Here is a 13,408-nt window from a genome sequence, read left to right as displayed (position 1 = left end):
AAAAAATTTTTTAAAAACCCACAAAGTCATGTCAGAACTGGCTGGTTCAAATCCACAAAAATTAGAGTTCATGAATCTATTCTGTCTAAGCAACACTATCTTTTCAAAGTGCAGCAAATACTAATTAGAGACAGCTGTTGTCTCTGAGGTAAATGACTCTCTGGTAGATCTCTCAATCTCTGATTTTTCCTGCTTCATTCTGTTCTCTCTGCTATGAACATAATGAATTCTCTAAAACAGATCTAAGCACTCAATTCCCAGGCTTATTAAAGGTTTTTAATAACTCCCAAATACTTCAAGGGTGAATCTAAACCCTTTAGCATGACATTCCAGGGCCTTTGGAAACTATTTTATAGTTTCATGACCATACAAATTTCATGGCTCATGTTGCTTTTTCAGACTCAAATCATATGCATTTTCCCCCCAAAGAAGTTTCTACTCATCCTTTGAAGACCAGATCAAGAGAATGTCCTTTTTGAAGACTTGAATTTTTGTAGGCAGAATTGATTGCTACTGCTTTCAAACTCCTCTTTGTACCTTGTGTATTTATACGTGTTCATGTGTCTACACATACAATTACAATTTAATAGTATAAGATAATAATAGTAACTAACATTTAAATTTTACTGTTTCAGGCAAAGTGCATCATCTAATTTTCACAACTAGGAGGTGAGAACTATTATTTCCAGATTCAGATACTTGCTCAACATTAAAAAATTGAGGACACAAATAAGTGGAAAGATATTCTATATTCATGGATTGCAGAAATTAATACTGTTTAAATGTCCAGACTTAAAGCAATCTATAGGTTCAATGCAAGCCCTATAAAGATTGCAATGACATTTTTTGCAGAACTAGAATAAATAATTCTAAAATTTGAATGGGACCACAAAAGATCCCAAATAGCCAAAATAATTATTTATTTATTTATTTAGTTAGTTAGTTATTTAGTTATGGGGACAGAAACATCGACTTGTTCCACTTTTCCATGCATTCATTGGTTGATCCTTGCATGTGTCCTGATGAGGGACAGAACCCGCAACCTCGGTGTATCTAGATGACACTCCAACCCACTGAGATACCTGGCCAGGGCACCAAAACAATCTTGAGAAAGAACAACAAAGTGGGAAATATCACATTCCCTGATTTCAAAGTATACTACTAAGCACAAATAATCAGATCAGTCTGATAATGGAATAAAAACACAAATAGATCAATGGAACAGAGTAGAGAGCCCAGAAATAAACCCACACATATAGGGGCAACTAATTTACAACACAAGAGACAAGGATATACAATAGGGCTCTCTTTCCACAAGGCAGCTAGACCAGCAGTACCGGTGAGTATTCCTCTTGCCACTCTAGCCCCAGCTGCAGCCCCACCTCAGCCCCAGACCTGGCCCAGCCTCGCCTCCAGCATCCATCCCAGCTCCAGTTCTAGCTCCAGCCTCAACCCCCTACCCAGTGGCAGCAATGGCTACGACTGTGGCTCCGGCCCAGACCCTGGCCTCAGCACCAGCCCCAGGGCAGACCTCAGTGCAGTCACAGGCCGATCCTACTTTACCAGGCCCCTTCCCCAACGGCCCTGTGGTCTGGCTGCACCTGGCCATTTTGGCCTCCATCATGGACAGCTACAAGTGACACAATGAGAACGCTGCCCGAGATATCAGGATTGTGCTAGGAACTGTTGACAGTCACTCAGTGGAAGTCACCAATTGCTTTTCAATGCTACACAATGAGTCAGAAGATGAGGTGGCTATTGACATGGAATTTGCTAAGAACATGTATGAAATGCACAAGAAAGTCTCTCCAAATGAGCTCATCCTGAGCTGGAAAGCTACAGGCCACGACTTCATAGAGCACTCTGTGCTGATCCATGAGTACTACTGTTGGGACGTGCCCAACCCCATCCACCTTACTGTGCCTCCAGAACGGTCACATGAGCATCGAGGCTTATGTCAGCATTTCAATGGTTGTCCCTAGGAGGACTATGGGAGTGATGCTCACACCTCTGACAGTGAAATACATGTACTATGACACTGAACACACTGGAGTTGACCTGCTCATGACAACCTGTTTGAACCCCAACCAGGTGACTGGACTGTCAAGTGACCTGCAGCGAGTGGCAGGGTCATGGGCTCACATCCAGGATGGCCTAAGCACGGTGCGGAAGTACGCAGAAGATGCATGGTCTGGAAAGGTATCAGCGGACGACACTGTGGGCCGCTTCTTGATGAGTCTGGTTAACCAAGTGCCCAAGACAGTTCCCAGTGACTCTGAGACCATGCTCAACAGCAACATCAATGATCTGCTGATGATGACCTTCACAGCTAATCTCACATAGTCATGGATGAGAAACTTGTAAACCTGTGAATGGACCCCAGGCAGCCCACTCCTTCCATTCTGGCCCCAACTCTAGGATTCAGAATGGAGTGAAATGGAAATGGCTTCTTGTGGTTTGAGTCACGCTGAGTGAGTCAACTGGTTGTGACTTAAACAAACATGGCTTACCATTTGTAAACTTAAAAAACAAGACTATACAATAGGGAAAAGACAATTTTTGACATATACGGTGTGGGGAAAACTGGACAGCCACATGCAAAAGAATGAAACTAGACCACTATCTTACACCATACATGAAAATTAACTCAAAATCAGTTCAAAATATGAATATAAGACCTAAAAAACATACAATTCCTGCAAGAAAACATAGGTGGTAAGCTCCTTGACATTGTTCTTGGCGATGTTTTTTGGGATTTGACTCTGAAGGAAAGGGAAACAAAAGCTAAAATAAACAAATGGAACTATATCAAACTAAAAAGCTTCTGCAAGATAAAGAAAAATAAAACAAAAAGACAACCTACTGAATGAGAGAGGACATTTGTAAATCATACAACCGATAAGGGGTTACTATCCAAAATGTATAAAGAACTCATACACTCCAACATCAACAAAAAACAGCTTGATTAAAAAATAGACAGGTGATCAGAATAGATATTTTTCCAAAGAAGACATAGAGATGACCAACGGGTACATGAAAAGATGCTCAACATCACTAATCATCAAGGAAATGCATATTAAAACCACCTCATACCTGTCAGAATAGCTATCATCAAAAATGGAAGAAACAACATGTTGGTGAGCATGTAGAGAAATGAAAAACTCTTGTGCACTGTTGGTGGGATTATAAATTGGTGCAGTCACTATGGAAAACAGCATGGAGATTCCTCAAAAAATTAAAAATAGAACTACCATATGAGCCAGCATTTCCACTTCTGGGTATTTACTTGAAAAAAATGAAAACACTAATTTGAAAGATACGTGCACCCCCATGTCCATTACAGCATTACTTACAATAGCCAAGACATGGAAACAACCTAAATGTAAATCAATAGATAAACAGCTAAAGAACACATGGTACATACATACAATGGGATATTATTCAGCCACAAAAAAGAATGAAATCTTGCCATTGCAACAACATCTCGAAGGCATTATATTATCCTAAGTGAAATACGTCAGATGGAGAAAGACAAATGCTATATAACTTCACTCATAAGTGAATGTAAAACAACACACACACAAGCACAGAGACCAGGTGGTGGTTGGTGGGCAAAAGGGTGAAGTGAATCAAAAGGTACAAATTTGCAGTTATAAAATAAACAAGGCATGGGGATATAATATACAGAATGGTGACTACAGTTAATAATACTGTTCTACATATCTGAAAGTTGCTAAGAGAGTAGATAAGGTTTCATCACAAGAAAAAAAAATGTTATAGCTCAGTATGGTGACAGATGTTAACTAGACTTATGGTGGTGATAATTTTGCAATACATACAAATATCAAATCATTATTTTATATACCTGAAATATAATGCAATATGCCAATTATGCCTCAATTTTTTTATAAAAGGGCATTGTGGAAATTTCCCCTGTCCAAAGAAAGAAACTTGCTCAAGGTAACAAAGCCAGTATGTGGCAGAGATAGAATCTGAGTCCAGATACTCTAATATCAGAGTCTGTATTCTTGCAGTCTAATATTATACTTTAACTTCTATGCTGCTATATTTTCTCCTTAGCTTAGAGGATACTCAAAAACTATATGAAGCTCTCTTAAATTGAAAAACAGAGTAACTGGAACTCAAGTTTATTTAGTCATTGTCTCCACATATAAAGTTACCATTTAAATACATACTAAACACTCAAAATAATATATTCTCTTAACATTAAGTAACTAGACACTATTCTAATGTTATAATAAATATAATAGCCCATACTGAAAAATAAATCACAGTGTAATAGAATTTTAGCTTAGAAATACAAAGTGTATCAAGACATTAATTGACAGCGTTCCTTCAATAATTTGATTAAGAACAATGATATTTTCAAAATTATGTTACTCTTTGTGAAATATTACATATTAGTTCCCTTGAAACTTTGTGGGAAATTAAATGTTTCTTCTACAAACACACCTATACTGTTAATAAAACCTTTAATATTTTAATTTTGGCTCTCCTCTTGTTTAAATGTATTATGCAGCTTTTAAAAAACTAAAGCTAATTAACCCTTCTAAAATTACTTGGATTTTCCCAGCTAATCAGGAACATATGCATCATTACAAAAAAAGTTTATTTAATAAAATAAAGAGTAATATTTAAAAAGATCCAAATGTAGACGCTAAAATGCCTTACATTTTCCTTTTTTTAAAAAAAAAGATTTTTATTTATTTATTTATTATTTTTAGAGAGAAGCAGAGAAAGGGAAAGAAACATCAATCAGTTGCTTCTCGTATGCCCCCAACCGGGAACCTGGCCCCCAACCCAGGCAGGTTCCCTGACCAGAAATCGAACCCGTGACCTTTGGCTTTGTGGGACGATACCCAACCCACTGTGCCACGCCAGTCGGGGCATAAAATGCCTTACATTTTCATTTCTCTTGAGAAGATCATCATCATTGTAAAGAGGCAAGCTTGTTACCATCCATCCAGTGCATAATTTAATTGCACCCATTAACTGTGGACTCCCTGCAAACACAGCTGCAACTGGAGCTTGCCTTCTGCAAAGAAGCATAGAGATTTAGATGTTGGAAAGGTAAATATACTATTTAGATCATTCATATATATCAACTCTGAAATACCAGGCAACTTATAACATACTATATACTTAAGTTTCAGTGTCAGCTTTCACTTCATTTTACTTATGGATTCATTCAAAACAACTGAGCACCTATTATGTACCAGGAATGATTCTGAGTGCTGAAGATACAGACATTTTTTAAAGCAGGAGTGGAGACAAGATCCTTTCTTGAAGATATTAAAAATCTAAGTCAGGTGGTAATAATGCTATTAAAAAACAATATAGGGTAATGGGATATAGTAACAGGAATATACCATTTTATATAGTGTGATCAATTCAGTGGTGATACTGTGACTTTTCAAGTTCATCTTTTTTGCAAATATTAACCACCACAATTAAACTCCTTTCAGACCCATCTATCCTCCTGCTCCTTCCCTACCTTTACCTCATATCTGTCTCCAGATGACACAGTTAGGACTTCTCCACCCTGAACCATGATTCAAAGCCCCAGATAGATGCCACTTGCAAGGCTAGGAAACCCAGAAATAGGAAACCCTATTGCCTCCATTTATTTATTCACTCCCTGTATTCAGCATCAACCCACTGTGTGTTAGGGATAGTCCCAAGCTCTGGAAATAAAGAGATGGCACATAGCCATTGTCCTCCAGGAGCACCCAGTAAAGGGGAAACAAACACAGAACTGAATAGTTACACAACAGTAACATAAATGTCCAACTGTCTGATGTAAAATGTCCTATATTCAGGCCTTTGTTGTTTTCTTATAAATATGTACTATGACAAATCACACACATAGATGTAACTCCCTCTTTTGTTAATGACAACACAAAGGTAGTTTTTTACAATGGTAAATAAAATTCATAGAAAGTATTAATGGGGAATAGTTAAGGGTAATCTAAAGGAAACAAATTTTATATACACAAGAGGTGTTATTACAGTATAATGCCTTATAATAAGACCTATTCTCATTTCTACATGCCTAGTCTATAAACGTATTCCTCATTTCTAGAAACATTTTTCTCCCCTCTCCCCCTACAGTTTCCTGGTCTTTTTTGATAGTGTTTCCTTCCTTTTCATGTTTCAGTTTCTTCTCTGTGTTCAATAGTTTTCAACATAGTTATTTCAGTTTCTATCCATGGCATAAGACTAGAGGCAGAATGGCTGCACCGATTCTCCTTCTTATAGCTACTCTCTAGGAGGAAACTCTGGTCTTGGCCATGTGACTTGCTTTGGCCACCAAACATAATGTGAGCAGAGACAAAACATGCTTGACATTCAGACTTGCCCTCTCTTGCCGCTCTTGGGAACTCTACAACCACTACTTTGTGAATGAACCCTGGCTAATATGGGCTGGATGATGAGAGACACATGGCCAAGTCAATTCTATCCCTATCCCCTCAGCAGGTACCTATCCAAACCTGAACATGTGAGAGAGGCCATGTCAGACTATTCAATCCCAGCTGAGCTGGCCTGGACCAGAAGAATCTTCCCTACTGATAAATCTCAAAATATGCAAAATAACATGTTTACTGTTTGTAAGCCACTAAATTCCATGACTCCTATTATGCAACAAAACTGACACAAATAAATTTTACTATGAGAAATTACTAGAGGTCTAATTCTAGAGAGCTGATTCTTGCTGTGTTAGACTTTCTCGTGTGTTTTATAATTTTAGATTTCCTCTTCAAGAAGTTTTATTGATAGAATCCGTGAAGTCTGCGTTGATGATTTATGAGGCACTCCAGATTACCCCAGAGCCATTTTTATGCTGATTTCTTTATTTTGGGTTTTCTGGATTAATCAAGTATAATTTCAAACTATAAACCCATGTGAATCCAGATCCATTGCTACAAATTCAAGAGAAATGGCATTTTCTTTTTTTTTTGGCCAAGAGCTGAGGCCAAAGGAATCATGCTTCCTTATCATCTTTCTCTACAGCTGGATGGGTCTTTTGCTAGACTATCCTTTCACTGATAGTGTTACCCTTTGAGGTCCCACTAAACACATAAAAAACACATAGTTAGTTATGTGTGTGTTGGGAGAGGGGAAAAGTTGTCTTGATTATAAATCTCGGCTTCCATAGGCCTACAACCACATCTCTTGTCTTGAATGGGCATTAAAATTAAAATTAAAAATCCTGATAACCTTGGTTACCAAGACTAGTAATCTACCACTTATCCATCTCCAACTAGGGCAAAAGAAGCATCCTCTTGACTATCTAAATAAAAGGATATTTGTTCCTTTTTATTCCACATTACTAAGTGTTTGATGGTGGAGCATCTCAAACCTCAAACTAACGAATGTTATATTTTCAAAGGAGCCAAGTACTATTAGAAAATTAGAATTATAAGTCCAATACAAAATTAAATATCCTTTAAAAAAGTATACAATTCTTGAATTTTATGAGAATTTGAAAAAACATTAATTTTTCACTTCTCCTGAATCCACTAGATAGCATACAATGATTTATTGTTTAACAACAATATTGGGCAGTTCAATTCTTACTTTATCCAGGTCATAAGTTCCACTGTATCTGGGTCATAGAATTCTTGTAGTTCAGTTAATTCTGTCATTAATCTTGGAAAAAACTAAAATGCAAAAACAAAATCCACCCAAAGTGTAAGTATCTAGAAAGCTGAAAATTGTTCCAAAGTATTTCAAAAGACTATGAAATGAATTTAAGTCAAACAATTTTACACTTCATATTTTAAAAATGTCATAGCTCTCTTTACTTTCTTTCAGTGACCTGCTCATTCTTTTCAATCCAAGTCAACTATTTTATAGTTAACTTACTTCCTAGACTCAATAAATAATTTTATAATTACTAAACAACTAATCATCAGTTGTATCTTTTATGCACACACAATAATTAATTAGTTAATTACTTTTTGAGTCAAATAACTCAGATTTTTTTGGTAATTAGTTTCATGTTATATCATAAGCTAAAAATTATATTATTTTATAGATATTTAAAGTTTGGAATTGCCAAAATACTATTTAATATTAAGACTGCTTCATTGAGCAATTTCCTTTGCCAATTATAAATTGACTTAATGACAGTATTAGACAACAGAAAATAGCATCAAGTGGCATTCGAAGAATGTTTTAACTTTTCTATCATGTTCCTAACAATTAAAAAAACAAGTATTACTAAGAATATCACATTTTATTTTGTTAGAACAGTATTTCAATATAACTACACTACACACATATATATCTACCTTGTAGGTAAAGGACATTTTAATATAAAAATCTGAATTTCTTACCTCCTTCCATAAGCTGAGACCTATTATAGTGGGCATAGCCATGCTCAGAATAAGAGCCTAAAATATTAAAGCAAAAGGGTTATAAATAAATACATTTCAGAATGTACTTTAAAGTACTAGACACTGACTCTATGACCAAGCTCCTATCAATATAGTTATACTAATTTAAGTCAGCACGAAATCTAAGTCATGAATTGGGGTGGGTGAAGACTAATGATAAGTTTAAAACATATTATAGTGGAAGTAAAGTGAGACACATATATTTACTATATCAATTTAAGGCAGAACATAGAAATGGTAACACTCTTGTAATATTTCAAATAGCAAATCAATACTTGACAATCTTGCCAGGAACTTAAGTTAGGAAGAACATACAAAGGTTACTAAACTGCTACCTAAAACACTAACAACAAAAAGACAATGAAATAACACAGAAAAAATAGCTAATATATATTGATCAATATCAATATACTAGTACACTAAAATAAGAATGTATAAATTCCCCTAGAAAAAGACTGGCAAAATACATGACTAATATTAAAGATAATTATTTATTGTCTTCCTTCCAAACCTTTTCTTCTTCTTGTCCTATGTTCACTGGTGACCCCATGATCCACAGTCATACATACCAGAAACACAGGAAACACCTCTGGTTTCTCCCTCTTCCTCATTTGCTCATACTTAATCAAGCACCAAGTCTTATTAATCTTCTATTTTTTTAACCCCAGTATAACACAGTATTAATTGAATGGGCATTGCAGTTAGAAAAACCTGGGTGTGAATCATGGTTTCCAGACTTACCAGCTATGTGATCTCAGAGAAATTATTTAACCAGTTTAAGCTTTAGTTTCTTTGTCTATAAAATACTGATAATAAAACTTAGCGAATAGAGTGTTTGTAAAGATTGAATAGCATGTGAAATGCTTGAAAAAATACCTGACACATAGTGAGCACTCAAGAAATTAAAGCTTTCATTACTTTCATCCACCATGGCCTGTACCTGAGTGACAGCATCCTTCCTGGCTCCAGTCTGTGACCCTAAGGCTTATCATTCACAGAACTGTAAGGCTGGGGCCTTGGCCAGGTAGCTCATTTGTTTAGATTGTTGTCCTGATATGCCAGGCTTGCGGGTTCAATTCCCAGTCAGGGTACATATAAGAACCAACCAATGAATGCATAAATAAGTGGAATAACAAATCAATGTTTCTCTTTCTTCCTTCGCCTCTCTCTTGAAAAATTAAAAAACAACAACAACTGTGTGAGCTGAGAGAAAAATGTAGTCTGACTCTTACACACCTGCCTAAACATCTAAATGCCTTCCTACTGCCTATAAGGCTAAATGTCACAGCATGACACTTGAATGCCCCTCTGACCTTATCCTCCTCACTTCTCCAGTCTCATTTCTTGACCACCCCCCTCACATTTTATGTGCCAACAAAACTAAAAATATCATGCTTTTTCTTTGCCTCTGTTTTTATTCCATTTGATTACATCATTCTTTGCCTACCTGTGTTTATTCCTTCTACCATAAATACACTTTCTTTCTCCTTCATTTGACTAATAACATCTTTCAAATGTCATACTGGTAAGTCCTAAAAACTGAATTAAGTAGCCCTTCTCTGTGTTCCAATAGCACTATGTTAGTGTTTTTCATTATCTGTTTTTATGACCAAGAGATTGTAATCTACATGATGAAATGATTCATGTTTTATTTATTTTTGTATTCCAAGCACATTGTACACAGCAGTCATAGCGTAAATGTTCCATTCACATTGACAACATACTGAAGTTCTAAATCAAACCAAGAGAGATATAAAAATTAATTCTTGATAGCCTCTCATATTGTTAATTCACTTTCTTTAACTTTTAACTTGTCTGCATTAAAATGCTTTTCTTGTCCTGTCTGGTGTGGCTCGTTTGAGTGCCGGCCTGCCAACCAAAAGGTCGCTGGTTCAATTCCCAGTCAGAGCACATGTGTGGGCTGCAGGCCAGGTCTCCAGTAAGGGGCATGTCAGAGGCAACCACACACTGATGTTTCTCCCCTTTCTTTCTCCCTGCCTTCCCCTCTAAAGATAAGTAAACAAAATCTTTTAAAAAATGCTTTTCTTTTATAATCATAAATTATAAAAAAAATGTTTTTTACAGGATCTCTTTTACTACCCATAAGTCATAATGTGATGTACTCATGCTATTTCAATGATATCTAATGTGGTTTCCATTTATGTAACTAGAAGAGAGACAAGTACTTAATTTAAAATAACAATGACTCACCAACAGTACTGGGTGTACAGTTCGTAATCGAAGCCATTTGAAAAGTGTTGTCCAAAGCTCAGGAGAGCATACACCAAATGCTGCTAACATGCATACATAAGGAGTCCAGAGGTATTTCAAACTGGAAAAGACAAAAGGAGCCACATATGAGATATCCTATGAACATCATTATTCTCTGATTTATTTTTTCTAAATTCTTTCCTACTACCCATGAAAATACTAGAATGTTAAGGAAGAATGAAAAAGTTTTGCTTCTAATTTAAATAATAATCTTAAATAATCAAGAAGACATGTGGGTTACTAAAATGAGGATGAAATAGCTTTAATATAATGATGGTATAGCAAACTTGTACTCTTGGAGAGCATATAAACTTACACTTTTTCAGAAGGCAATTTGGTAGAAACCATAAAAAATTTAAATACCTCAAGACAATCCCATTTATAGTAATCTAGTTTACAGATATATTACTGTGAGTGTATAATGATACACATACAAGGGTTTTTAGTGCAGTAGGTTGTTTAAACAGGAAAAAATTAGAGCCCTAATTATCTCTCAATAGATATTAATTAAATAAAGTATTATAAAAAACAAAAAACCTAACTGTAAAATTTCATGTAGACTGTGCCTAGTTTTTTGTTTTGTTTTGTTTATTAATGTAGATATATGGTACACCCAAAAAATAACATCTGGACTTCTGGTCAAGATGGAGGCGTAGGTAAACACACTTCACCTCTTCATGCAACCTCAGAAGGAATAACAGCTACACGTCAAAATAAATAACACCCAGAACTGTCAGAAAACTGAGCTCTATGAAAGTCCAACAACCAAGGATTTAAAGAAGCCACATTCATACTGACGGGTAGGAGGGCAGAGATGCAGAGACGTGGTGTGGCGCAGAGAGGCAGTGGAACGGGTGGTCCCACATTCACGTGTGGTGGATCAAAATCAGGAGGGACACCTTGGGAGTGAGTGATCCCAGCCCCAGGCCAGACCACACAGCCCAGAGTTCTGGTGCCAGGAAGATAAATCCCCATAACTTCTGGCTGTAAAAATCAGTGGGGGTTGGGGTGGTGGAAGAAACTGCTAGATTTTCAGGAGACTCAGCTTAAAGGGCCCACAAGGACTTAAAATATATGCAGACCCACTCACTCTGGGATTCAGCACCAGGGCAACAGCTACAACGACACCAATACAAAGGGCGAGTGCCAGAAACCAGGCAGCAACATTGTCCTCTCTCTAACCCCTCTCCCGACACAGACCCACAAAGTATTGCAGTAGGTCGCCCAGGTCTGGTGATTACCTAAGGCTCCACCCCACACATTTTACAGGTGTATGGGGCCACATCTACAACAGGCCACACTGCTAAGACAAGGAGTCAAAGCAGCTCTACCTAATACACAGAAACAAACACAGAGAGGCTGCCAAACTGGGAAGACACGGAGATATGGCTCAAATGAAAGAACAGAACAAAACCCCAGAAAAAGAACTAAACAAAACAGCGATAACCAACCTATCAGATGCAGAGTTCAAAACACTGTTGATCACAATGCTCAAAGAACTCACTGAAATGAAGGTTACACTAAGTGAAATAAAGTAAAATCTACTAAAATCTACAGAAATAAAGTAAAATCTACTAAAATCTACAGGGAACCAACAGTGGAAGTGTTGAAGATGGGATTCGAATCAATGATTTGGAACATAAGAAAAAATTAGCATTCAACCAGAACAGCAAGAAGAAAAAAGAATTCAAAAAAACGAGGAAAATATAAGGTGCCTCTGGGACATCTCCAAATGTACCAACATCCAAATCATAGAGATGCCAGAAGGGGAAGTAGAAGAGCAAGAAATTGAAATCTTACTTGAAAAAATAATGAAAGAAAATGCCTCTAATCTGGTAAAGGAAATAGACATACAAGTCCAGGAAGCACAGAGAGTCCCAAACAAGTTGGACCCAAAGAGTTCCACTCTAAGACACATCATAATTAAAATGCTAAAGGTTAAAGATAAAGAGAGAATCTTAGAAGCATCAAGAGAAAAGCAGAGAGTTATCTATATAGGAGTTCCCATAAGACTGTCAGCTGATTTCTCAAAAGGAACTTTGCAGGCAAGGGACTAGCAAAAAGTATTCAAAGTGATGAAAAGCAAGGACCTATAACCTAGATTATTCTATCCAGCAAAGCTATCATTTAGAATGGAAGGGCAGACTGGCTGTTGTGTCTCAGTGGATTGAGTGCCAACCTGTGAACCAAAGGGTTGCTGGTTTGATTCCCAGTTAGGGCACATGCCTGGGTTGCAGGCCAGGTCCCCAGTGGAGGGGTGCAAGAGGCAACAACACATTGATGTTTTTCTTTCTCTCTCTTTCTCCCTCCCTTCCCCTCTGTCTAAAAATAAATAAAGTCTTTTAAAAATATATTTTAAAAAATAAAAAAGAATGGAAGGGTAGATAAGGTGCTTCCCAGACAAGGTAAAGCTAAAGGAGTTCATCATCACCAAACCACTATTACATGAAATGTCAAAGGAATTCATTTAAGAAAAAGAAGATTAAATTTGCAACAAATTCACAACTATCAACAACTGAATCTAAAAAAAACAAACTAAGCAAACAACCAGGACAGTAACAAAACCATAGATATGGAGATCACGTGGAGGGATAGCAGTTGGGAGGAGGAAGGGGGAGAATAGGGGAAAAGGTGCAGGGATTAAGAAGCATAACTGGGTGTTGCTCAGTGGACTGAGTGCCAGCCTGTGAACCAAAGGTCACCAGTTCGATTCCCAG

The 13,408-nt window shown here is 36.9% G+C and overlaps 1 protein-coding gene across 2 annotated transcripts in view; it reads right to left on the bottom strand.

Annotated features, from left to right (window-relative positions):
- Window positions 1-13,408, bottom strand: part of DPY19L4 (dpy-19 like 4) — a 68,050-nt gene that overhangs the window by 6,841 nt on the left and 47,801 nt on the right. For both annotated transcript variants that reach the window (XM_054590273.1, XM_054590274.1), the window contains exons 14-17: window positions 10,632-10,752; window positions 8,361-8,417; window positions 7,600-7,682; window positions 4,924-5,056 (exon numbers count right to left, since the gene is read on the bottom strand). In XM_054590273.1, coding sequence (XP_054446248.1) covers window positions 4,924-5,056; window positions 7,600-7,682; window positions 8,361-8,417; window positions 10,632-10,752 — 394 coding nt within the window. The remainder of the gene's footprint in view (window positions 1-4,923; window positions 5,057-7,599; window positions 7,683-8,360; window positions 8,418-10,631; window positions 10,753-13,408) is intronic.

This window comes from Pteronotus mesoamericanus, unplaced genomic scaffold (assembly GCF_021234165.1).
Source record: "Pteronotus mesoamericanus isolate MK-2021 breed Mesoamerican mustached bat unplaced genomic scaffold, CSHL_Meso_final scaffold_174, whole genome shotgun sequence".
NCBI lineage: Eukaryota > Metazoa > Chordata > Mammalia > Chiroptera > Mormoopidae > Pteronotus > Pteronotus mesoamericanus.
The sequence above is the reverse complement of the archived record's forward strand: the minus strand, read 5'-3'. Positions and strand labels throughout refer to the sequence as shown.